Below are 25023 nucleotides of genomic sequence, written 5' to 3' on the forward strand. Positions count from 1 at the left end.
CACCTGGAGATCTTCTGCCTTGTCTCGTCTCTATTTCCAGAGACTCCACCGCCCATTTCACCTCCGCGAAGCTTGAAGCTCCCCTCACCAGGTGCTCCTCATCCACCTGCCCGCTGACGTCCACGCGCCTTCCTTCACATCCAGGCCCAAGCAAACGCTCCTTCCCTACCCTCACCCGACGTCAGCTCGCAGCTGAGTGCAGCCACGCCCCACGCATCATTTCGAGAAGATAACAGAGCAGCTGGTCCCCTCAGCAATCCTGTGAACAATGGCCTCCCAACCCACCCCCACGCCGCAGGCACAGAACCTCGACCGCTATGTCGTGATACACGTTGCTACGACGTGTGACGAGCACGGCGTATATGTGACCAAGGACTCTGCCGAGGTCATCGAGCTTGGCTGGATCCTGCTGGACGCAAAGTCTTGCGAAGAGGTACCGCTTCCACCGCATCCGCCATTGCGCTCGCAGCTGCTAATGCATGCTGTCAGCTTCACCGCGAGAGCGTACTTGTGAAACCCGTCAACACTCCCATCACTGCATTGTGCAGTAAGTTGTCCTCTTCCAGCAGCTCGACTCCGCAATTGGCTGACGTATACCTGCAGCAAGCTTGACCACCCTGACCTGGGACCAGGTCCGTAACGCAGGCTCGTTCCGGGACGCCATCAACCGCTTTGATGCATTCGCACAGGAGCACATCCTCCCCAAAAACTACGAATTTGCCTTTGTGACGCTCGATTCGTGGGACTTGCGTGTCCAGCTGCCCCGTGAGGCCCGCGATAAGGCCGTTGTCCTGCCTCCATACCTTCAACACTCTCGTACATTTGATCTGCGCACTGAGTACCAGCGCTGGCAAGCACACCACCCCGAGTCGCTGCCGTTCGGCTCGAGTGCGTTGACTAATATTTGTGCTGCTCTTGAGGTCGAGCCTGTGCAGTCATCAGCTCCTATCAAGCACAATCTCCCCTTTCACCTGCAGGCCCTCGCCCCCGCCTCGCCAAGGCGGGCTATGGAAGAGGCTGTAACCCTCGCTAGAGTACTGCGTGGCCTTATCCGCAAGAGTCAGCCGCCCCAGGAGCACCCCGACGTGCTCACCAAGCCCATGGACGCTCGCGCCGACGTTCGGGCTTTCCTTTCCGAGCGCAGCAAGGTCCTTCATATGAGCGGTCTCCCCCACGACACCACTCAGTCCGAACTCGAAAGTTGGTTTACTCAGTTTGGCGGTCGTCCAATTGCATTCTGGACGCTGCGCACCCCCGATCAGCACAAGCCTACCGGTACTGGTTTCGCCATTTTCTCATCCCACGAAGAGGCTGCCGAGAGTCTCTGCATGAACGGCCGCGCCCTCAATGAGAAGGCCATCGAGGTCTCGCCTTCCTCAAGTCGAGTCCTCGACCGCGCTGCAGAGATCATTACACCCTTCCCTCCCAGCAAGAACAGGCCTCGCCCAGGTGACTGGAACTGTCCCTCATGCGGGTTTTCCAACTTCCAGCGTCGTACCGCGTGCTTCCGCTGCTCCTTCCCGGCTATGCAGCAAGGACCTCAGGGTGGTGATCCTATGGGTGGATACGGCGGTGGTTACGGTTACGGTCATCCCGGCATGATGGGTCCTCCCCAGCATCATATTGGTGGTCACGGACACGGACACGGCATGGGCGGTGGTCACATGCGCGGAGGTACCGGCGTCGTTCCTTTCCGTGCTGGTGACTGGAAGTGTGGCGAAAATGGCTGCGGCTACCACAACTTCGCCAAGAACACGGCTTGTCTGCGCTGCGGCGCGAGCCGCGCGGGAGCTGCCGTTGTCGCTGACAGCGCCTTCCCCTCGCCTATGGACACACCCTCAAGCTTTGGCATGGGCCCTCCTTCCATGGGTGGTACTCCTGGCGCTGGACCCTATGGTCCTGCTGGCTACGCTCAGGGTGGCTTCCCTCCTCAGCAGTACGGTGGCCCTTCCAGCCAGTATGCGCTGCCCTCTGGCATGGGTGCTGCGAGCCCCTACCCTCCTATGGGCGCTCAGTACTCCCAGAACGGCGGCATACACTCAACTCCTTTCGACAGCCGTTCTGCCGAGGCTGCCTTCAGCGCTGCTGACAACTACCCTAACCAGGGCGCCCCCAACGGTGGCGGCGATCCATTCTCTTTCCTTTCTACTGGCTTCAACTCGCTGTCGATGAATGATGACCGTCGCAACAATTCGAACTCGGCCAATAAGTCGCCGGCGTAAGCCACTCGTATATAAGGTATCATACATGCCCTCGGAGCTCTTCAGCAACTTGTCATATGCATCCTTGGATCTGCACAAGCGATTTGGTATTGGACGGTTTTTTCGGAAAGGCTGGCGCGGGCAAGATTGAATTCGGGGAGTTCGTCATTCAGAAATGGTTAAGATCTCGTGGCATTTGCGGGCTACCTGGCATGGAAATGGTCGGTGTGCGTATAGAATGGGGACTTCAAGCGATGGAGTTTGATACCTTAGCGGACGGTGGTGTTCCGGGGTGGATTTGCAACAAAAGTACAGGTTCGGCTGTGCGGCGGCAACAGGGGCTGATTGGAGCTTTGGATCTGTCAGTCTGTCCTCTTCCTTAAGCTATTCGTGTTCATGCGATTTTGTTTTTCGAATAATTGCGAATTGAATTACTCAATTCGCTTTGCATGTTATTCGATCTCATTCCTTTTTGCTGGCATAGCGCGGTGGGTGGTAGCGAGGCGCTGGAAGGATATCGGTTTCCTTGGTCGATCATTCAATATTCTTCCATTCCCGATTTCAGCTCGTCTTACAATGTCTCATGGTGAACGGTGTGTTCTGCATCCTGGCCTCAAGTCTCTGCATGTCAAACCCACCTTTTCATCTCACTACTTGCTTGCCGCTGTTCTCAGTCAGCCGTCTTTGTGCATTCTCCGCTCTTCAAATTGCCATCTGAGTACACATACATGCAGTAGAATGTACCATTCAGAATGTAAGAAGCATGTTCGTCTTTTGCGCATATTGCTGTGGTGATCTGAATATTTGTTTACTGCTGCGTTCACCTGTCCGGCGTATGTGTGCGAAATGATGGCCTAGCTCAGGCGGTCTGGCTGAAGCCTACACCCACAACCCTTTTCGATCAAGGTGAAAATGCGCAAGTTTCCCTCCTTTGTGTCATGGCTGGCGATCACGTAGATCCTATCAAGTCTCGCCCCTCTAGTAATACCCCTCATAAGCCTCTTCAGTCTGAGTGACGACGAACGTAGAGCAGCTGCTAAAGTGTAGGAAGCCATCGTGAGTTGTATGGCGTGAGATGGCTTGCAGGGTGCTCAGTCGCTGCCGTTGCTAGCACACCCGATGCCAAACACTTTCCAACAGTCAAGCAGTTTCGACATCTGCTAAAGCCCAAGTTCACAAGGTACCCATTCTGCATCCCGGAAAAGGCGCGCCAAGTTTTCACCGCATACCGGTACAGTCCAACCTCGATCGCGATTCGAAAACACCACAATCACACGGTTGCAACATGAGCTGTCGCCACCGCTACAAGTGTCCAATTAGTCTCATGTTGCATCAGCTATGTACCACAGGTCTTGCCTTTATGAGGATAGTCATTGCGCTTACAAAGACGCCACCCAAGCTGAGGCTGAACCACAACTACACGTAGCTCAAAATATCACAGTAAGATGGCACGTATGCGGCGAGCCAAGACGAAAAATTAGGATAATGAAGTGCTCGATATCCTCCTCAATGATCCGGCAGGCTGGTTTCCTATCAGTGAACTTTGGCTCCGCGTAGTGCAATACGACCTTGAATTCACAACAACAGGCCGTGACCCTCGCGGATTCAGAAGTCTCGGCCATACCGTCTCGGCCATATGTATGCTTCAACGTCACTTTCGGTACTTGCGACGCTTTCTGATCGACAAACGCCCATTGTTTCTAATTGCGCATCGAGGTAACGCTTATCTCCAAAGCATCTGCGGTGTTGCGACTGATTCCCATACCCATCGTCCTGGTCATCTACTGCATCTTCGTGCAGAACCGGACTCATGACGGCGTTACCACGTCTAGAGTATCTCAATGGGTCAGTACAAAAACTGGCATAAGCTCATCCAACCTCACTGCCCTAAAATCAACATTCAGCCATGGCATCGAGAATTTCCGGACTGACCTTGCCATGGCTCCCGAAGATGCTCGACCTCGCACTGCGCACATAGAAATTAAAGACGGGCACCCGACCAGTCAGGAGACTACCTTTGAGCCTTTTGCTATCTCCAAGACCCCTCTTTCAAGACTGGTCAACTTCACGGAAGAGCAAGAGATTAGTGTGATGAGATCACATTATCTTATGCGTACCTCTGCAAAACGTCTTGCACCGCAGCTCACATTCGCAAAGGATGCACAAGGCATTGTGACGACTGCGAATGCGAAGTACATGCCAATCCTGCTTGTATCACTCCGCATGCTGCGGCGCACTGGCTGTCAACTTCCTGTCAAAGTTTTCATCGACAACTGGACGGAATACGACCCTCAAATTTTCTGAGATATACGACAGAGCACCAAACGCTCGAGCACTAACAAGTGTCGCGGAGCAAAAGGTCCACCTTTTACTCCCTTGAGTAAGTTCGTCTTAACCGTGACAACAAGCTACCAATTCAAACCCTTCGCCATCCTCTTCTCCTCTTTCCAACACGCCTCATTCCTCGACATCGACGCTTTCCCTGCGCACAACCCAACATCTCCCTTGATCACGCCACCATATACAACCCACGGCCTCGTCTTGTGGCCCGACCTCTTCGGCCTTAAAATATCAGAGCACTACTACCACATCACCTGTAGCCCGCACGAACCCCCCTCCGCACGCCCGTCCACAGAAAGCAGTAACATACTTCTCAACAAAGCCATCCATTGCGAGAGTCTACTCATGATGGTGTACTACAACTATCACGGTCCGGACTACTACTACCCGCTCTTTCTCCAAGGCTCGCACGGTGCAGGCGACGAGGAGACGTTCGCGCAAGCCACCATAGCTGTCGGATTGCCGTGGTACTAGGTCAAGACCAGTGTTGCAGGAATAGGGTACTTTGAGGGGGGTGAGTATCGGTTGAGTGGACTAGCGCAGATGGATCCGCGAAGCGACTTTGTTTACAGACCGCCGAGTAAGAGCCATATACATGGCAATGATCAATGGGATGGTTTTGATGAACTGGCGGAAGAACCGAAGCCGTTGTTTGTCCATCAGAATATGGATAAGTTAGACCCGAAGAAGATCTTGGACATGAATGAATCAACGGCGAAGAGGAAGGATGGGAAGTATACGAGGTTGTGGGGTGAGGTGAAGGGCATTGTGGAAATGTTTGGGTATGATGTCGATCGAAGGATGTGGAAGGCCGTGCTCGAGGAATATTGTAGAATCGACGGTGTAAGTGAGACTTGTGCGAGTCTAAGAGTATACTACACGGAGGTATTTCTAGCAGTCAATGGTTCTGACTCCCTGGCGTAGACATGTATTGTGACAAGAGTTTCCATTTTTGTCCGTCATCCATGAGGACTACGTCACGCTCGACACCTTACCTGAATGTCCACAGGCTCGGAAAGCCTGCCTCCGTTGTTGGCTGTTTCAATCAAACGTCATTCTCGAAGCATCCTGCCGCTTACAACCGTGTTCAATGCCTCGTCTCATGTATGGTTGTGTCCAGTCCGGACTTCATTCTCTATTCCGATCCAGCATTAAATCAAGTCGTCATTGTCTGTGTACAACGGCTACGATGATATCGATGCCTTATCAATTCGCGCCGATTCCAACAAATCTTCTCTTAGCACCCAGACCAACAAGCATCCATCCTCCTCCTGTGATCTCGACACCGGCGAGCCCGCTTAGCGCCTGCATAAATATGCTTCGACTTTGCCACTGCCTTGGGTCTGGGGCTAGGGGCATTTTTGAGAGTGCGGATCGTGTCTGCCAAGAGAATCTTTTCTTCGGGATGAACCAATGCACAGGACTCGATGGAAAGTCGCCGTCGCGTGGGATGAGAAAGATAGAGCACTTATAAGCGCCGCTTTGGCTTCTTCGTCCGGCCAACAAGGACCATGGCGTGGTACCTCATGTTTTAAGTGACCTTGGGAGCGCTCAAGCACTCGATCGTCCGAGTGCGCAGTATTCAAGGTCGGTTTAACATGCAATTTATCTGACTGCTTGAAAGTGATCCGCATAAAGCGAATTGGCGCAGAGCGCTGTCCAAGAGCCCTTCGCCTGGGCATTCAAAACTTCGCGTTACCATAGTTATCATCTCGAAGATGAGATAGCGTACGTAAGCCTCACTAAGCTGGCGCCCCTGACTATTAGCAATATCACTCTAAACTGACCTAAATCTCGACAAGTCTGCCTCGTGGAAACCCACTCTCGAGCACAGGAGCGACCGCATCGAGAGACAATGCTACGCCTGAGAGGAGCTCCGAGACTATACGAGCAAGTCAGCTGCAAGTCACGAGCAATTATCACAGCATGCACAGGGCTCTCAGCTCAACAATGGTTGTGATGTTGAGCTGGTGCAAGCTAGCGGTGAATTCCGCCTACGCCGACTTCGCATTCGGCAAAGGTCGGATGACCTGGTGCTGGATCTCCGAAATCAGATAACAAACGATCTGATAACCTCACAGGAAAGAACCGCGCCTAACGCCGCCAACTCGACATGTCTTCTGACGATCAAGGCATTGCCGCCCTCACGCCTCCAGCTGACCACCACAGCAGTGCTGGCTCACCCGCCGACTACAGCTCGCCACAGTCCTTCTACAGCCCGGCTGCAGAATCTGCTCGCCGCCAGTCCAACGCCCGCAGTGAGTATATCCCCGCGCTCTGCTTGCACCTCCGCCCCGCCACATCCCATAGCTATGGGAGCTAGCACGTCGCCACCAATATTGACCTTCTCCCTCCACTGCATGGTGGCTGCTTAACTGGCAGGTCCAGCGCTGATGTGCGGGGTCTGGCATTCCGCTAACCTGTTCTGATCCGTATATCTCAGTCTGCACAGACTCGAATGCTAACTCCGCCAGCTCTCGTTCCCACGCCTGCCTTATGCACAGCAACCTCTCCTGGCACTGTTGCCACGACGTCTTCCACATCTAGCAGCGGCGGCCCCTGCACTCCAGCAGCGGGCGGCCCTACCGTTGGTCCCACAGGCCGGAGCTATGTCATCCCTCCGAGGCCAAAGCCTGGCCGCAAGCCTGCCACCGATGAGCCTGCCTCTAAGCGCAAGGCGCAGAATCGGGAATCGCAGCGAGCATTTCGCGCTCGCAAGGCGGCCAAGGTGACAGAGTTGGCCGACCAGGTCGAGCAGATGCAGCAGAAGCACAACGAGGAGAAGAACGATCTGCTCAACGACATCAATAATCTACACAAGCAGCTGCACGATGCGAGGCGGGCGCTAGAGGATCAGTGCAACTACACCAAACAGGTTGAGGAAGAGCGCGACTACTGGAAAGAGCAGCACGATACAGTGCTACGCAATCAACAGAACGACAACGGTCAACCCACCAGCCAGATCAACGGCCGCAACGATGCCACCGCGACCCTATACCAACCTCCTGCATCTCACAGCTCCCCGGCTCGTCACTCTGTCAGCAGCTTCCCTGGGTTTGGCACGCCTATCTCTGATGACGTCCCTGGCGGCTGCTCTAATTGCCAGCCTGGTAATTGCGCTTGCATCAACAGAATGGAAGAGGATATGAAGGATTTGGAAAACATGATGGACCAACCCTTCATGCCCGCCGTTCCATTGCCACGCCGGAACAATCGCTCGACAACCGACGTCCAGCTCACCCTTTCGTCCGAACCAGAGGAAATTGACTTCACTGGATTTGGGCGACCTTCGACAGCGTTGCTCGATGATGATCAGAAGATCCACGATTCGTGTGGCTTCTGCGAGAACGGAGGCCACTGCGTCTGCCGAGACGCCCGAGAGAAGCTACTGGCCGAGGCCGAGCTTGCGCCCCTCTCGCGTGTTTCGAGCGGTACATCTGTGCAGCAAAAAAAACTCATTTTGCCTGGTGGTTGCGACGAATGTCAGACCAATCCTGCGAGACGAGCCTGGTGTCTGCGTGTCGCACAGCTTCGCGAGGAGGGAGGCCCTCGATCAAGGCGCAACTCAGGGCCTAGGAGCCCCAAAATAGACACATTGGAGCCACCAGTCGTCTCGCAGATTGACATGAACATCAGCCGCGCATCTCCCATTCCCGGGAAGCGATCCGTTGGCTGCAGTGAGACGTTCACACTTCTTGATGGACGCATCCCAATGGATGATCCTTCTGTATTCCGGACTTTGCGGCCCATGCTTTCTGATGGTCGACGCGACACATTTACCATGGAGCCGCGTGTGTACAGCGCCATGGAGATCGACGCCGCAGATATCATCACGACCATGCAGAACAGCAGAGGCCCTCTGAAGCCGCGCGAGTCTGATGGCGAGTATGCACCGCTGGTCGCTGCTGCCGAAGAGCGCCGCCGTGCCACCCACTCGCCTGCCGTTCATCCCTCCCAGGACGACCTTCCAATTCCCATGGAGCTGTAGAACATTGCGCTGCATTTCCATAGATTTTCCTGCCCCCTTTCAGTCAGTGTTGATACCCTTTTAGTTGCCTTACGTGACCTGGCCGTACAGCACGGGGAGCGCATGTATGCACATGAATGCATTCACGTTGGTTATGTATGGCTACGCTGATCCAAGGTTCATTCCGTTCCTCCCCGTCTTTTCAAAGAGTTGACTTGCGACAGTCCTCATTTCAGCTATGCGCAATTAGATACAATGAATGAATGCCATAATCTTACAATTATCTATCGTGTCGCTTGAAGCAGTGTCTCCACATAAACCAAACCTAATGGATAACGCACCGACACTTGTGCATCGATGACATGAGCATATGAAGATGTTGCTGCCTCGCCACTCTCGCGATCAGCCCATCGCAACACTCACCTTCCGGAACCCGTTCAGGCGCCCAAGTGAAACCATCAAGCCTTCACAGCCCAGACACTCGAGTCACCGTTTGCACGAATCACACGACCCTCTGAAGCACAGACTGCACCTCCTCACCGCCCAAACGGCACGCCAGGCATTGGGTGGAGATCCTTCGGGTCAGATCGGCGATGGCGCAAGCGAGGTCGTCTTGCGACGTCATCTTATTCGCTGCATTGAGAAAATTTATCTTATCTGATGATCAGCTGCTGATGGCTGGAGAAGTCCGACGTCGCTGGTGGTGTGATTGGATGGACCATGATGCGAAAGTGGCAGGAGGTTGCGAAGACGATCGGGAGTTGCGCAGCGTACACTGCGGAGTTGGTACGTAAGATGTCGCTCATTATGACGCTGGTCGCGAGTGTGCTGGAGTGTGAGAGCGAGCTTAGCTTGGACGACTGTGGGGAAGTGTCCTGCCACTGTTGTTGCTTAGGGGCCTTCTTGGATGCCGAACAACAGAGACGGCCAAAGCATGCTACGAGCTTAAGAGTTGATGCTGAATCACAGCTACTGGGATCAGATGTGGTTCGGGTGATGCTTGAGGGATCACAGCCCTGCCGAAGCTGCCAAGATGCCGTTCGCTGATGCACCTGCATGGTCCCTCCAACCCCACCTCGCTTCCTGTACTTGCCATACGGGGGAGCTATTAGACGTCTCCACACAAATGCAAGCCCACCGTTCAACACATTTACACCGTCTTCCCGCGTCTCTGCATCAGTGTCACTTGCTATATAAGCCCAGCCTTCAACCCACTCTTCCATCAGCCAATCACAACCAATCATGGCACTTTGGGTATGTCTTCACCACGAGAAGAACCACAATTACGCTTACTAACGGAAATCCGTAGCGGAGTGGTTAACGCGATGCCCTGCTATTCATGGTAAGGCATTTCCTTCGGGAGCGTGTGTTCGAATCACACAGGTGTCGATTTTTTGTCTTACGTGGTGCTCTACAGGGCGGGCGTTGAAGTTTGGTGCCCACATGTGTGGAGAGCGATGGCATGCAGAGGTTGAGCAGGCAGCTTTCTTTGCAGCTCCAGAAAAGCAGTGGATGGAGAAGGGGAATGAGGCGTTAAAATTCTTGAAGTTCTGGGTGCAAGGTTCTGCTAGCGTGCTTTTGGGCGGACGCTGAGCACTCATAATTACTTCGAACAGCTTCCTGGGCACTTCACCCCAGAGCGAGTGGCACACTGTTGAGGTTGTTCTTACTGAAGTGACTTGGTCTGCAGGTTTGCTCAGCAGCAGGCAGAAAGGAGACACGCGAGCAGCTCATGGGGAAAAGGCGGAGCGTGTACTGCGTAACCACTCAAGCTTATACATGCGAGCAGCTTTAGAACGTGGCATGGCGAGCAAGATCAGAAGCTCGCGGACAGTGCAAGCCTACCAGAGCGTAGCGTCCCGCTTGCGTGGAACAGGCAAGCGTATGGGAATTTATTGCTGACAAAGATACAGGAGCAGCAAGGCTTGAACCGTGGGATGTCTACGAGCTGTTGAACTTGGATCGATGTGTTTGTATTGAATACAACAACATGTAAGAGTTCTGTCCATCCGAAATCAATCAAAGAGCAGCATGATGCGGCTGAGCACCTCCAACATACGCTACGAGGAGATTGCTCTTTTGCTGCGGAAGTTGTGAGGCGCAGATGAGAAAGTAGGCGTGAGCACAACGCGTCGACGCTAAACTTTGTGGTGACGGGAGACATCTCTTCCTACTCTTATCAACACCAATCTCTGCTTCAGCCACGTGGACATGAGCGCATCGTGAGCTACTCCGACTAGAAATCTCATGACTGCTCCATTATCGGAATTCAGATTCGACTCATATCATACCGTGTACGAAGGAACGGGCCATCCCTGTGTTCGCGGCGCGGCGCCCGTTCTCGAATGCCTCGCTCAAGGCCGCATGGCTACCCGCACTCGGTTCGACACATCTGCAGGGGCCGAGAAGATGGTCTGAGGCGAGTTATCGCATGTGGAGAGCGAATTGATGAAATTGCATTGAAACTACAGATAATCACATCGTCTACGGGAATGTTAGGCCAGCGCACTCTGAGATTGCTGACGCAAGAACACAGCAGCAGTGACAGCGTCCCGATAACATCAAGGAGTCGATCAGGATACCTACTAGACTCTATCTATCACAAGGTAATTGCCGCAATCATCAAACCACCACCCTGAAGGACGCAGTCTCAATCGGACCGAAAATACAGCAAAAGGGCAGCCTGCTTCATTTGTCCAGAGGCGTATGAGTATCATAACCCGTGAAAAGAGCCGCATGAAGCACCTGATGGGCGGAATGGGCCAGGGGTCACGTACAATGCCGCAGCAAGGCACCGGCAGCTTCATCTTCTCTGTTCGAGCGGAACATGCGCATCAAGAAGTGTCCTGCCAATGCGCTTTGCGGTACGCGCATTCCAATGCGGAAACGGGAGGTCAGAACGCAGCTATAACCTCTTGTACTACATTCCTAGTCGTCGCCACCTCAACTGGATTTTACGCACCACCAAAAGAGCTTGGAAGGCTCCGCTGCCTCTTGAAGATGGCGCTAAAAGCAGTGGGGTTTGTTTTGATCTGGCTTCCAAGAATTCAAGCTCACCATCTATATCTTCAAGTGCGTCGAAGCTGGCACAATGTCTAGCCAAGCCTTCCTTCAGTCACTCTTTTAGACACTCACACTCATTTCCACTGTCTCTCCTTTGAATTCATTGAGGGCTCACCAAGATGAAGTCCCTCGTGGTAGGAGCTATGCTCCTGCATAGCATGAATGCGCAGCTTGTACCAGCTGCGGGTGCAGATACTGCTCCAGTAGCCCCAGGTATTAATGACCCACCTGAAGAAGACCTAGCGCTAGGTTCCCCCGACGTCATTGTACCACTGCCTAATCTTTCCGAGTTTCCAACTGGGACTGCGGATGTGGTGTTCAATGAGCCTACGTCCGTGGCACCTTTTGGCGCTGGCAGCACGACAGGAACTGCCATCAGCTTTGGTCCAGACGGCTGGAAAGTATTAGAGACTGACACGATTCCAGTCAACGCTTTCATCCCTTCTACTCAGCCCCCAGCTCTCGATGCGGCACCAGCCGGTATTGCAGCCGCACCGCCTCAGCAACTGGCTCCCGAGGCAGTACAGCCGGTCGCGATACCTGTCCAGCAGCCCCAGCAGGGTCAGGGGATATTTAACGATTTCGCAGGCCCTGCTGTCGCCGCTCCGCCTTTAGCTGACCCTGCAGTGGCTGTTCCTCTGGCTGCTGCTCCTGTTGCCAACATTCCGCCCGCAGCCGCGCCTGTCGATGCGATTGCAGCGGCTGGACCTGCTCCTGTCGCCGTCCCTATCGCCGCTCCTGTCATCGCTCCTGTCGCCGCTCCTGTCGCCTCGGACCCGAATTCCATCATTGTGACCCCCACGCCACTCTTTGCAGGCAGTGCTGTCCTGCCCATCGGCGTCAATCCCTACGTTGGCCCCTACGAACCCAACAGCATCTACGATCCCAACAGCCCCTACTACGACCCCACTGCTCAGCCCCCTGGCTGGGAGGGTGAGGATAACGGCATCTACGACGGCGAGGATGACAATGCCTACCGGGGTGGTAAGCCCCCGGTCAAGAACCCAGGATATGATTACGATGACGACGAGGAGTGCCCAGCCTGGTGCCTTCCTGAGGACGACTCCTATCCCCCCTCGACTCCCGATTACGATTCGAGTCCTTACGAACCTACTGCTACTCCTAAGTATCCTGATTATGAGTCCGTGGCTAAGCCATACCCGGAGACCACGCCTGAATACACTCCTTACCCCAAAGAGTACCCCACTCCTTCTCCCAAATACGCCGCGGACCCTTACCAGGAAGAGCCCGTGACTACGCCATACCCGGAGTATGAGCCCACCCCTGAATATACTCCTTACCCCAAAGAGGACCCCACTCCTTCTCCTAAATACGCCGCGGACCCCTACCAGAAAGAGCCTTACCCAGCCCCTACTCCAGACTACAAGGCTGAGCCTCAGTACTACCCTGAGCCTGATCAGAGCTACCCTCAATTCAAGAAGGTTCGCTCGATCCTCCGCGCTGTCCGTCGTCAAGTCTTCAACTGGCCTCAGACTGCTGCTTACCCGCAGCCCGCCTACTCAGATGACGAGGATTCTAGCAGTTACGACGGAGAAGACGGCTCCATTCCTGACTGGCTCTACGACATTAGCGGGGCCCCCAAGAAGCCCAGTCTTGCCCCCAAGCCCAAGCCAAAGTGTCCCAAGAGCTGCTACAAGCCCAAGACCTCTACTGATGGCTACGCAACCAAGTCTGCCAGGCCTACCTACACTTACACTCGCAAGGGCGGCTACAAGACCACTGAGGAGCCTTACCAAACCACTTCCGCCAAGGACGGTTACTACGGAGATGAGACCACAGACGCTCCTTACGCCGACTACACTTCGAGCGTCTGGTACCCCCAGGGCAACAGTTCCGCTCCTTCCTGGCCCACTGGCCCTACCGGTGTTCCTGATATGCCAACTTCCATTCCTGACGAGCCTACCTCTGTCCCCTCTGAGCCTACCACGCTCGCGACTTACTACCAGCCTCAGCCATACCCTGAGCAGACTGGTGGCGGATCTCACCCTGGTAGCCCAGCTGGCGACTACACTGGCGATACCCTTGACACTATCTGCCCCAACACCTGCAACCCGTTCAACCCGGCCGAGAACTTCTGCGACATCACTACCGGCTGTGCCACCACTGGTGGAAGCAAGTACTACTGCGCCTGCCGTGCCGGTTTTAGGGCCGACAACTACAACGCAAAAGACTTCTCCAAGCAGTTTAAGGTTGCTGGCCAGCCTTACGTTTACCTCGCTGTCAGCACTTCTTGCAACACTCCCTGCAGCGACCAGACCTGCAGTGAGGTCTTGGAGCGCTCGCAGTGTAAGTAAGCGCGCGTTGAGAAGGAGAAACGATGCATTGATAAAGATGAAGAAGGCCGGAGTTCCATATGTTATATCTCACATGTCTTAGTCCAATGTTTCTGCACGGTGGAGTTCGGGCTGTATGGAGGATCTAATTTATGTACAACCAATGCATGTTCTCCTACAATGAACGCGATCGGGGGATACTGCTGCTGTGAAATCGACTTACGATGAATGCGAAAGGTATTCTGCCCAGGTCAAGATAACCTCGCTGCGCTAGTGCTCCGATTCCGCCGCCACTCTTCTACCCATGATTATCAAGCACCACAACACTCACGTCACGCTTCACACAATGCGCAACTTTTCGCGTTTCTCTCACCGACACCTTCTTCTCATACCAAATTGCGCCCCCGACTGATGCACGCCACCATGCCTCTCGAGAATGTACGAAACATCCTTCTTATCCTGTCTGGCAAAGGCGGGGTAGGCAAGTCGAGTGTAACAACCCAACTCGCCCTTACGCTCTCGCTACAAGGCCACTCCGTGGGCGTCCTCGACATCGATCTCACCGGTCCCTCGATACCGCGCTTCTTTGGTATCGAAGAGAAGAAAGTCCGCCAGGCGCCAGGCGGCTGGATACCCGTCGACGTCCACGAAGCGCAAACCCTCTCTTCAAAGAGCACATCCGCAAATGGCGACGCAGACGCACAAGGGCAGCGTATTGGCGCACTATCATGCATGTCGCTAGGCTTCATCCTTGCCAACCGCAGCGACGCCGTCATCTGGCGCGGCCCCAAGAAGACCGCCATGGTGCGACAATTCCTCACCGATGTGCTCTGGCCCGAACTTGATTTCCTCCTCATCGACACCCCGCCGGGTACTTCAGATGAACACATTTCGCTCCTCGAGACGCTCCTTAAACAAGTCGCGAGTCCTACGGCGCCGCCGAACCAGCTCGCTGGTGCTGTCGTCGTTACCACACCGCAAGCGATCTCCATATCAGATGTCAAGAAAGAGTTGAACTTCTGCAAGAAGACGGGGATAAGAGTTCTGGGCGTTGTGGAGAATATGGCGGGCTTTGTGTGTCCAAATTGCAGCGAGTGCACGAACGTCTTTAGCAAGGGCGGTGGAGAGATCATGGCAAGGGATTTCGAGGTTCCGTTCCTAGGATCAGTGCCAATTGATCCTGCGTTTGTTATGCTGGTGGAAGAGGGTGCGAGACCGGTTTATCCTCAAGGCACAGTCATCGAGGATACGGATATGAGCAGTAATGGTGCGACAGGGGGGTCGAGCGAGGGCTTGTTCGTGGACAAGTATAGGGACTGCTCGCTGGCGCCGTTGTTTGATGGGTTCACTAAGAGGCTGTTGGTAGATATTAGAGGGTATTAGAGGGCTTGCATGAGCAAGAACCTGGACGACTACAAGTGCTGAGCAATGATACCACGCCTCGTTCCAACGGTGCTTCGACATCTCCACACTGTTATCAGAGCCATTCGTTTCTGACACTCACAGCATGATGTTATTCGTGCAAGTCGGGATATACCTGGTGGTAGCAGTGAGAGAAGCCCTAGCGCGGCAGGTACGTCAGGCTCATTCTGTCTCTTCACACCGACGTATGAGCTACCCGAGCTCACCCGTCCTCATGATCCTATGCCACAGTGTTTGGGTGCGCGCTCGGCTTGCGCTGCGTTCGCGAGTAGGTGAGAGAGCGGCAATCTGCTGCCTATAGGTAAAAGAAGCCCACAAATATCTGTTTCAGTGAGTTCTAATTGGATCACTACCTCCCAGTGACCTACATAAAGAAATTCCGTCACCCCCATTACTACCCACAACCGCTAATTGTGCTCTTCACACCTCGATATCTCCAGCGACCCCACCACATCACGATTTCGAGCAACTTTTAACATCCACTTGAGCGACGATGGCGGGATTCGCGAACTCTATGCGCAGCCTCTTGAGCCGCGGACAGCCTTCCAGTAATTGGACTCCGGGTTCGATTGCGCGCTTCGACGGCATGGGTGATAGCCATAACCATCCCCAGCAGCAGCATTGCGGTACCTCTCTACAGCAAGCCATCCACAACGGTTCAGCGGCTGCAGACGACTCTGTGCCACCTCTACCGGGACCTTACGAGGCTACTGGACAAGACTATACTTGTCAGCCTGCTATTCCGCACAAGTGCAGTCAGCCAGTCCAGCGTTTCGCAGTAGAACAGGGCGGGGAAGATAGTGATCATATGTCTGATACGGTGCAAGAGCTTGAACAGACGGAACAGGAATTGATACGACAGGTGTCTTCGCGTACGGTGACTGCTCAACCTTCTGAAGCTCCAACCCCCTCTTCCCACATCGTCAATCATTCTCGTGCCATACAGCTCCAAGATACTGTGAATCTCGAAAGCGCGGAGGTTCAAGTGAAGCACGGCCCAGCAATTGAAGAGCACGAAGACCACGACATGTTCGCCGAGTTCACGAACGAAGACTTTCACGAGGGTGGTGCGCAACCCAGCATGCAGATTCAGCGCCGTTCCAAGTCCACAGATCTTCGTGTGCCCACTGCCCCTTCAATCAAGCAAGAACCCGAATCCGAGAGCTTGCTGTGTATCAACGTAACTGAGCGCGTCGAAAACGTTGACTCTGCGAACACCTCAGGCCGCAGTATGTTTGAGGACAGCGCTGCCATGCCGGATGACCCGCCCCAGGCTCTTGCATTTGGCACTCAGGAACCATCCATTCAGGCTGGGTTGTTCCGAGGTGGCTTCAAGTCGGAGCGCCTGCAGTCGCAAGTCCCACATGGCCAAGTCACTCATGCTGGCGTATTTCAACAGAAGTATGCCCATGACCCCCGGCAGTCAATCACCGACTCTCAGATGCAGCCCAACAACGGCAAAGATTTGCGATCTTCCTCTGTTGACTCTGTTCTCGGTATTCGACGACACAGCTCAGAGGACAAGACGTCGTTACTTGGTGGCACGGATCTGTTGGCCAACACGCAACTGCTCGCGCAACAGTGGCAGCAGCGGCAGAAGTTGTGTGCTACGGGTAATCTAACTGCAAATGCAGTGCAAGCAAGACCGGGATTACTCCATAGTCCAAGGCCCACTCAAGATCAGAGTGTTCTACAGGTAGTACCAGCGGTTCAGCCGCCTCAAGACATTTCCTCCTATCCGCCTTCGCCTACGTATTGGCAACGCCAAAGCTCTTCCGTCTCTCAAAACTCGAATCTGCAGCGCCCTGCTTGCACTCCGGCTACGCAGCACGGTCAGTCCCAGTCTTCTTGGCTGATCTCAGGCTGGCATTTCGATCAGATCATGCCACAGGCACCTCCTTCTGATCTTTCAAAAACCCAAAACTCTCTACCTCAGGGTTCGGTAAGCTCAGGATGTATCACTGAAATACAAAACAAGGGCACTTTGGAGGCCTCCGATGATGACGAGCCCCTGGCCACTCGCGTACCTCGTCATCGTTCTACCACTGCCGGTCCAATGCTGGCCAGCTCCCAGTTGCCAGCCCATTCGAACTCGATGTCGGAGTCTGCTGCAGCTCAACCGAAGCCGCGCATTCCGAATATCAAGCAGGACTCTGCCATCAAGCTGTTAGACGACGATGATGAAGATACTGCCGAGCCCATCTCTTGGAAGTTACCTGAGTTCGAAGTCACTTACCATCCTCCTGCTGCTGCCAATGATCTGCCTATGGCTAAGGTCTCCATCCTTGGGAGCGGGAGCTCAGAAAACCTCGTTCGCTCTGAGGTCGCGCTTACAGAGGATCACGCGCTTAACGAGATGGAGCTCTTTCTCAACGTCTTCCTCCCCGCACAACGAGCTTTGCAGACGCCCGACCCCGAGCCAGCTCACGCAGTCATCAACTTCCACACAATTTCAGTCATGGTGCTGGAGGCGTTTGTGCAGTACGAGATCGGCGACGAAATGGGTCGTGGCTACGGCTTTCACGGCGGAAACGTCAGTAATCAGGCACTTCGCCCCAGCCCTTCCTCCTCTAACGGCGAAATTGTACGCACACGCTCAGCAAAGGATGCTGACGTTGACGAGATTTTCTTCGCAGTCATCGATCGCTGGCGAGCCGGTTCCATCTCTGGCAAGGGGACTCTGAAGCTCATCCGTGGCGTCCAGGAATTCTGCGACATCGCCCTTGACGTTATTTATCACGTGAAGGAGCATGGTCTGAATCAGCCAGGGCCGAAGCAGAGGAAGGAGAGGAGTGACAAGGGCGTGAAGAGGGGACCCAGGGGTGGTACTCAAGAGACTGAGACGAAGGGCAAGGCTACTGGTAAGAGGAAGGCTGATGCTGTGGAGTGCAGCGCTCCAGCAAAGAAGGGTAAGGTGAACGAGGTGCCGGTGCACAAGAAGGCGAAGACTGAGGTCAAAAAGACACCAGCGAAGAAGGCACTATCCAAGACAAAGCCAAAGGTCAATTCGTCCAGCGTGACCGTCATTAGGAACTTGAAGTAGTGAGTCGATGGTAAGGAGCATGGCCTGCTCATTGGATGTCTTGAAGCGATCTACTGGCTCTGACCATACTCTTTCATCATTTCAAGGCTGGTTAGTCTGGATCGAGTGCATGCGAATTGGAAACCTACAAAATCAAAATGCGCACTCGAGTCTTGAACTATATCACTGCGTGCACTTCGTGACGGACTCAGCACCCAATCCCCATTTCCTCAGAATCCTTCGAGGTGACACTTACACTGACACTTTGCCTCCTGGCTTTAGAATGAATCTATGTCCCCCGACCCTGCGGCGCAAATAGGTCAGATCCGAATCCAAGTAATTAGGTAGATGTCTCCCAAGATGCGCGATGATTGATCGCGATTAACAGTGCCACTGCGGCAGCCATGGGTCATTGCACTGATCTCACGGAGAATGGCGAGTGCAGACGTTTACTCGTACATCGTGCGCACTGTGAGAGAGTGGACTGTGAATGTTTGCACGGCAGGTCTTTGTCCTTGTCAACATGGTTTGTGCACGCCTGCACAGTGCTCAGGAGTTTTGGGCTGGGGGGCGACGGCTTTGCTGTTTGTACTGGCGCTCTGCCTGGAGTTTGCTTGAAAGCTCATTCTATCGAGTGTCTTGAGTAAAACTGGGGTGGTCATTGGATGCCAGCAATCTAGCTCAGGAGTGGCAGGTGAGCTTGTGCATGCGGGAGCTGGCTAGCTTGACGTTTTGGGGTCGTCCGTGAGCGTTTTTGGCGTTGGAATTGATATGTTGTGGTGGGTCATGATCGGCACAGGCCCGCATCTTTAAGAGTTGCACGTGTTTGGCGATTGATTGTTTGCGGGGGTTATGTTTTGCACTGATTGGTGGTTTGTACGAGGATGGAAAGATGCCCCGTTTGGGCACTCTCTTCGTGATTTCCGAGTTCTTGATCCCGACGTCTGATATGGAGTCAGCCTGTTGTGTCGATTTCTTTTGGCTCTTAGCTAAGAGCTGTATTATGTGTTTAGCGCGGGTATCTTTACTGCTTGACGCAGAGATAAGTATCAATGAAAATATCGCATTAGTGCATCTTGTCGTGTGGAAGGGATATTGAGCGAATATCAGACAATGGCGCTTCTACGGCAACACTTGGGTCAAGTGTCTTTGGCTTTCATGAGCCAAGTTATCAATCTCGGAAGTACGAGCGCTGAGAGAATGAGCAGGTAGAGGAAGCACAAAAAGATGCGGAGTCAACGGGCTTCGGTGATTTAGATGTGGCAATTTGGATCTTGGCTATCAATCGTGTATGGGTAGGGTCTGTTGTTGTGTGAAGATGTCTGGCCCGTCGGAGGCGACTCCGGGACGGAAGCTGGGCTTGTCGGAGTTGAGCGAGGGACTGGTGGCGTGGCGTCTTGATCCATCGCTTTGGGAACATGCCCGAGCAGCTAAAAGTTGTACAGCTCAAGCAGTGATTCGTACGAGCCATGGCGCCAATGAAGCTGGCCAGGTAGCAGCTTTCAATTGCCAATCATGATTGGCTGCCATCGCTCGATTCGAATATCCGTCTGAGGTGACGTGCAGGAGCAGGATGCAAATCTTTGACCCTGCACGCATGATTAGACCCTGGACATGGCTCTCGAAGTGCACTACTGCCTGCTTCGTACCGTAACGGCCGTGGACACGTGAAACTACTGCTATATCCATCGCATTAGCCAAACCTTATTCTAGTCGATAGTCTTGACCATTTTCTTGCGGCAATTTGCACTTGTATGCCGCTGATGCCGCTACAGCGGGAAAGTTCGCGGCAGCAATCATGCTGCAAGCGTTGGTAGTTGAAAGGGCACCCAACTATGCTCCTCGCGGTACTCGCGTGCAGCCCTGACGTAATCTTGATACGTAAGCTGATCATCGCTTAAGAGTGTAAAGGGAAGAGACCATCCACCGTGCAGCGGACAAAGGTGCGTGCCGTCCCCGCAACCTTGCGGAACCAGATTTCCCCAGCTCAACCAACTCGCTAGCTTAACACCGACTTTATGATCTTCTCCCATTATTGGATTCGTAATATGGATCAAATATCTCCCGGACGGGACCGTGTTGTAATTGATCATTCTATTGCAGCAGGAGCGGAGGTGTCATCGTTGACATCGTTTACGCCCCGACCTCTCAAGATGGCAGTACTCCGTCAAACACGGCTCAGCCCGCATTCATCTCCGCCATTGCGACGTGTGCAACGAAGCCAAAGTACAACCAGCCTTTGCGATCGCAGTCCCTGCGAACGGTCCGGTCGATATCGCCGTAGCCACGCTATTCGCTGATGCGTCGTTTGTTCAGCTACGAAAAGTGCTTGACATTGACATGAACATCGCACGTGTCTGACTGCGTGCGTGGCTTGCATTAAATAAGGAATAGCAACACACCAATGCAGCACCTCAATCTAATTATTAAAGGCAGCGAAGGTGGCCTCTTCGGTGACCGCTATAGTCTTGGCAAAATTGCCGTACAAGATCGACTTAACTCACTACGAGTGGACGTCCCACGGGGACATGGCCCGGTGCTTGCGTAGCGTGATCGCTCAAGGATCTGTGTGCACTGCGGACGGATCGATGGGAACAAGAATGCAAGCAGAACCCAGACCAAGACTGCCTCGAAGCCCAGGCAACGGGAACAGTATTTGAAACCGCAACCTAATTATCAAGATTGTCGACCGATGCGCAATTGATCGATAGATGCGTAACGTAGTTGAGATGCCCAGACTGCACTTTGGGAGCCAGTACCGATCAAGGCTGTCGCCGTGTCCATGTTCACGATTGCAAGGCACAGTCTCAGCACTCACGCCCATGGCCAAATAATCGCCGTCAATGGTGGGAAGCAAGGCAAAGTAATGTGGAGTCGAGATGAAGCGCCACAGCCTTATGGCCAGATCTATAAGAGCTGGTCTGCCCTAAGCACACCAGTGTCACAATTCTGTCTCGTTCAGCCTAAAGGCAAAGGGCGCTGCAGGTCTCAGGAATGAAATCCTTGTTGAGCCGGTTTCGACAGATCTGCTAGCGTTGCACTGTCGCCCCGTCCCAGTGGCCTGGGTGTGAACACGAAAGCATCTTGACGTGCCGGGTCAGACCCCTGATAATGCACTACCTACTACTACCTTTTCAGCAGCAATGGGATTTGCGCGACAAGCAATCAAATTCGTCGGCGCCTTTTTTGGAGAGGCTGCGCAGGGACGTGACTTGCGCGGAGGTGGGTTCCGATAGTACATGACGCCCTGATTCGCTAGAGGTGGTGCTCCCAACTTCCAATCAGTCACCGGCATGTTCCGAGCCCACTCCACCTATTAATGACTGGAGATCTCGGTCCATAAAAGATTGAGCAACTTTATGAGGAATGCGTCGCGAGGCATCTGCACGCTAACTTTGATCTCAGCCTGCGCGGTCGAGCTACAACGTCTTCAAGCCTAGCATGACGGGGTGATGATCGAGGTTGCACCCGCATACATGCATCCGCAGGGCTCCCACATTGGAAGGCTGACGGGCGGCGCCTGTCGGGCGACTTGACGCACGGCAAAGGTCCCAGTCTATGCGAACGGACCCAGCCCCGCAGCGAATGACTTGCCGAAGTTTACCAAAATTCCCTGAGGCAAAGGCACGCTGATCCGCGGGCCCCTGGTGTGTATGTCAGACTCGTGCGTCCCGTAACTCAAATGAACGAGAATGGCAAAGCGGACTGCCCTAAAGATCTCGCCGCTGTGATGTCGTCAGTCTAGAAGTTTGACCGGCTCCGGATTTTATGTTTTGCCAGGCCAGATGTTGTTCGTTGACAACCTTGCCGCGGTGGCTGTGAAGCTCGTACCTTCCCGCCGGCATGCTTTCCCCACAGAAAACCCTGCCTCTAATATCACGAGCGCATTTCCTCATGCGGTGCCATCTCTCTCTCTCTTCCTCCAAATTGACCTCATCCACTCTGACTTGCAGGGCTTGCGCCCACTTGCCTTGATTGTCTTCGCCCTGGAATGGTTCGCTTTCTACAAACCACCACGTGTTGATGAGCGCCGCCGACATGTCTAATTTTCGGGCCCTTCAACCAGCACCACTGGATCAAGAGCCAACACCACAACCACAGACCCGACCCATACTGACGTCGAAGCCAAAGCGCACGGTAACACTTGGTGCTTGTGTTGCATGCCGGAAACGGAAATCGAAATGTGACGGCAACCGTCCAATATGCACATGCTGCTCTCAAAAAGACACAGAGTGCGTCTACGAACTTGGCCCCAATGAGAAGCCATCGCAGGCGATGAAACGCAAAAATGAGGAGATGCAGGGCGAATTGTCCAATCTCCGTCAGCTCTATGACTTTCTCCGGTTACGGCCAGAGCACGAGGCTATGGAAATCCTCAAGCGCATCAGATCCAACTCTCCAGACGTCCCACCGTGCCAACGCATCCAGGAGCTTGCAGACTACGTACGACATGGAGATTTATTCAACCAGCAGCCGCTACAAACATTACCTGGGAGAGACGCCGAGCGCGACCCATTGGGTTCCATAACGCTTCCTCCGCTGCGTCACGCTCTGGATTCTACTGGAGATCTGGAGTCCTACAGTCTACCCTGCCTAGGCATGCACCCCATGGGATTCGATGGCCCAGCTACCCAACGACGCAGACACACCCAAGATCTGTCAGCTCGGTAAGCAACGTGCGCGCAGCACCCGGGAGCGATTTTGACCAACTCCAGCACAGATAGTCAAAGCTCTCTGCCACGGCTCACTTCCATCGAGGCCATCCTGCACACACCTTCTACTGCAGCTGCAGATGACCTGGCTGCAGACCCTCGGCTGGGCTTTATTGGCGACTGGACACGGGTCACAGATGACACTGGCTTTCTAGCTCACCTTTTCACCACCTGGACGGAAAGAGAATATGTCTATTACCATTTTCTGGACCGAGATGCGTTTCTTGCAGATCTTTCATCGCGCCGTAATGACTTTTGTTCTGAACTTCTAGTCAACATTATGCTTGCATCGGCATGTGTAAGTATACAGTCAAGATTGCACACCCAATGTATCCTGACACAAGACAGTTCCATTCTTCTGCGGTCAAAGACCGCAACAAACCTCTCTCCGCGAACTCGATCCAGACTTCCTTCTACTACGAGGCGCGGCGGTTGTGGGTTATTGAGAGTGGTAGGGACAGCTTGACGAAGGTGCAAGCTGGCATGATCTTCTGTAAGTAACGCATTCAAGCATAATGCAGACAGCGCGTATGTAGCCAGCGCTGTGATACACATCCTGACCAGTGCTCTAGACCTGGTTCTTGCGAAATACGGTCGAGATAGAGACGGTCAGAGGTTTTTAGTGGAAGCATGCAAATCTGCTCAGAACCTAGGCTTGTTCGATGAGGAAACGTCTCAAAACAGCGGAACACCTACACATATTTCCGTCGATAGATGGAGGAGAGCTCGAGCAGTGACTGCGTGGGCGATACACAACTTTCAGCTGTAGGTCAAACTTGAATCGTTCTAAACGCGCTCCCTGCAGCTAATAACTGTTAAGCACCATGGCAATCACGTACTCATCTCCCGTACTGATCAAGAGCCTTCCTGCAGCGCAGATTCCATACCAGGACGCTGAACGTAAGTAGCATAGTCATAACCTGATTTACAGAGCTAACGCATTTCGTCAGCCATGTTCCGTTCTGAGTGCGTGCTGCACACCATCCTCCATGATTGTGTCAGCATCATACAAGGTAATGAATGTACGAACCCACTCGATGCGCGAAGTGCCGATCGCATCGATGCCTGCTACTCCCGGTTGAGGTCTTGGTGGCGCTCGCGACCCTCCACCCTAGATCCCGACAAGTATCCATCTCAGGTCCATTTACTTTGCGCGTAAGTTAATCAACTCTCTAGAAGGGCTGTACATAGTTACTGACTATGTACAGCATGCAATACAACGTCAACATCGTCAAGCTGTTTCGACCAGTCATGGACCGCGAAGCATCCTCTGAGCAGGATGCACCTTACATTGACCGCACGAGGCATGTCGTAGCATCATCTCTAAGGGAGATTCGGCGCCTAGTCTCGGTACACGATACACATCATGGCTGGTCGAACGCCATTACCTTTGTCATACACGGCATTACTGTTGCAAGTTTCGGCACCCTTGATGAGATGTCGCACAATAAGCCTCTCCTTTCACAATCCGCAACTGATGAGCGGTACCAGGGTCTGGTTACCTGTCTACGCGCTCTCACGGTCCTGCTCAGCTACAGCTATTATGCACAACCGATTTTTCGACTTTTGACGCAGAAGTGTGCAGCACTAGGCGTGCGATTGCCAGCGGAGGTGCAAGGGGCACTTGACTACTGCACGAGCGAAGAGTGGATAAAGAAGGCTGCCGAGCTGGTCAGTAGTCAGTACATTGCCGACACGCGATCAATCGACAAGGACACAGAGACAATGAGGATGGATGCTGTCATATCCAGGTGGGAGAACCTGAATCTCGAGGACAAGCAGACATAGGCATTAGGCAAAGGGACAGAAAAGGCGAATCTGGAACCTCTCGATTTCGTTCTTGTGAATACCAGGTCGCACGCGAGAGCTTGCTCTCGTCTTTATGATACCCTATTCCACGATCGCAGAGATGTTTCTGTAGCTTTAAACAGGTTTACAATCTCGGCTCATCACTGTTTCTTTCTCTTGCGTCCAGTATTTGGCATCGCGATTTCTCGCCGAA

At 53.6% G+C, this 25023-nt stretch overlaps 8 protein-coding genes and 1 non-coding gene across 9 annotated transcripts; 8 read left to right on the forward strand and 1 right to left on the reverse strand.

The window, feature by feature from the left end:
• Positions 1–268: 268 nt before the first annotated feature.
• On the forward strand, positions 269–2222 carry M421DRAFT_5440 (RNA-binding protein; the record flags this gene model as incomplete). Its single annotated transcript, XM_033595220.1, has 3 exons — positions 269–433; positions 490–547; positions 604–2222. The coding sequence occupies 3 exons, from the start codon at positions 269–271 to the stop codon at positions 2220–2222; spliced, it is 1842 nt and encodes a 613-aa protein (XP_033448645.1).
• Positions 2223–3486: 1264 nt separating this feature from the next.
• M421DRAFT_101206 (glycosyltransferase family 71 protein) lies at positions 3487–5465 on the forward strand (the record flags this gene model as incomplete). Its single annotated transcript, XM_033586613.1, has 4 exons — positions 3487–3502; positions 3937–4460; positions 4587–4994; positions 5052–5465. The coding sequence occupies 4 exons, from the start codon at positions 3487–3489 to the stop codon at positions 5463–5465; spliced, it is 1362 nt and encodes a 453-aa protein (XP_033448646.1).
• An 83-nt stretch (positions 5466–5548) lies between these two features.
• On the forward strand, positions 5549–6069 carry M421DRAFT_159945 (uncharacterized protein). The gene has a single exon (XM_033587662.1). It carries the CDS (start codon positions 5632–5634, stop codon positions 6013–6015), a length of 384 nt encoding a protein of 127 aa, XP_033448647.1. The 5' UTR covers positions 5549–5631; the 3' UTR covers positions 6016–6069.
• A 553-nt stretch (positions 6070–6622) lies between these two features.
• On the forward strand, positions 6623–8788 carry M421DRAFT_420938 (uncharacterized protein). The gene is made up of 2 exons (XM_033592658.1): positions 6623–6799; positions 7016–8788. The coding sequence occupies exons 1-2, from the start codon at positions 6655–6657 to the stop codon at positions 8527–8529; spliced, it is 1659 nt and encodes a 552-aa protein (XP_033448648.1). The 5' UTR covers positions 6623–6654; the 3' UTR covers positions 8530–8788.
• A 1018-nt stretch (positions 8789–9806) lies between these two features.
• On the forward strand, positions 9807–9897 carry M421DRAFT_t69. Its single transcript has one exon. It is a non-coding gene; the product is annotated as a tRNA-Ser (tRNA).
• A 1742-nt stretch (positions 9898–11639) lies between these two features.
• On the reverse strand, positions 11640–12272 carry M421DRAFT_159978 (uncharacterized protein). Its single transcript, XM_033587663.1, has one exon. The coding sequence runs from the start codon at positions 12008–12010 to the stop codon at positions 11672–11674; it is 339 nt and encodes a 112-aa protein (XP_033448649.1). The 5' UTR covers positions 12011–12272; the 3' UTR covers positions 11640–11671.
• Positions 12273–14164: 1892 nt separating this feature from the next.
• On the forward strand, positions 14165–15671 carry M421DRAFT_420943 (cytosolic Fe-S cluster assembling factor cfd1). Its single transcript, XM_033592659.1, has one exon. It carries the CDS (start codon positions 14289–14291, stop codon positions 15246–15248), a length of 960 nt encoding a protein of 319 aa, XP_033448650.1. The 5' UTR covers positions 14165–14288; the 3' UTR covers positions 15249–15671.
• Positions 15672–15687: 16 nt separating this feature from the next.
• On the forward strand, positions 15688–18330 carry M421DRAFT_392176 (uncharacterized protein; the record flags this gene model as incomplete). The annotated part of the gene is made up of 1 exon (XM_033590018.1): positions 15688–18330. The coding sequence occupies exon 1, from the start codon at positions 15781–15783 to the stop codon at positions 18328–18330; it is 2550 nt and encodes an 849-aa protein (XP_033448651.1). The 5' UTR covers positions 15688–15780.
• A 4017-nt stretch (positions 18331–22347) lies between these two features.
• M421DRAFT_63540 (uncharacterized protein) lies at positions 22348–24809 on the forward strand (the record flags this gene model as incomplete). The annotated part of the gene is made up of 7 exons (XM_033596068.1): positions 22348–22976; positions 23025–23319; positions 23370–23514; positions 23594–23786; positions 23842–23921; positions 23972–24176; positions 24350–24809. The coding sequence occupies 7 exons, from the start codon at positions 22348–22350 to the stop codon at positions 24807–24809; spliced, it is 2007 nt and encodes a 668-aa protein (XP_033448652.1).
• Between the last annotated feature and the right edge of the window lie 214 nt (positions 24810–25023).

This window comes from Didymella exigua (assembly GCF_010094145.1).
Source record: "Didymella exigua CBS 183.55 unplaced genomic scaffold M421scaffold_14, whole genome shotgun sequence".
Classification (NCBI taxonomy): domain Eukaryota; kingdom Fungi; phylum Ascomycota; class Dothideomycetes; order Pleosporales; family Didymellaceae; genus Didymella; species Didymella exigua.

Coding starts and splice junctions, on each gene's coding strand:
- M421DRAFT_420943 (XM_033592659.1), top strand. CDS start 14,289: ATGCCTCTCGAGAATGTACGAAACATCCTTCTTATCCTGTCTGGCAAA.
- M421DRAFT_159945 (XM_033587662.1), top strand. CDS start 5,632: ATGCCTCGTCTCATGTATGGTTGTGTCCAGTCCGGACTTCATTCTCTA.
- M421DRAFT_420938 (XM_033592658.1), top strand. CDS start 6,655: ATGTCTTCTGACGATCAAGGCATTGCCGCCCTCACGCCTCCAGCTGAC. Junction 6,800..7,015: donor CCGCCAGTCCAACGCCCGCA/GTGAGTATATCC, acceptor TAACTCCGCCAG/CTCTCGTTCCCACGCCTGCC.
- M421DRAFT_159978 (XM_033587663.1), bottom strand. CDS start 12,010: ATGAAAGCGTTGACTGGAATCGTGTCAGTCTCTAATACTTTCCAGCCG.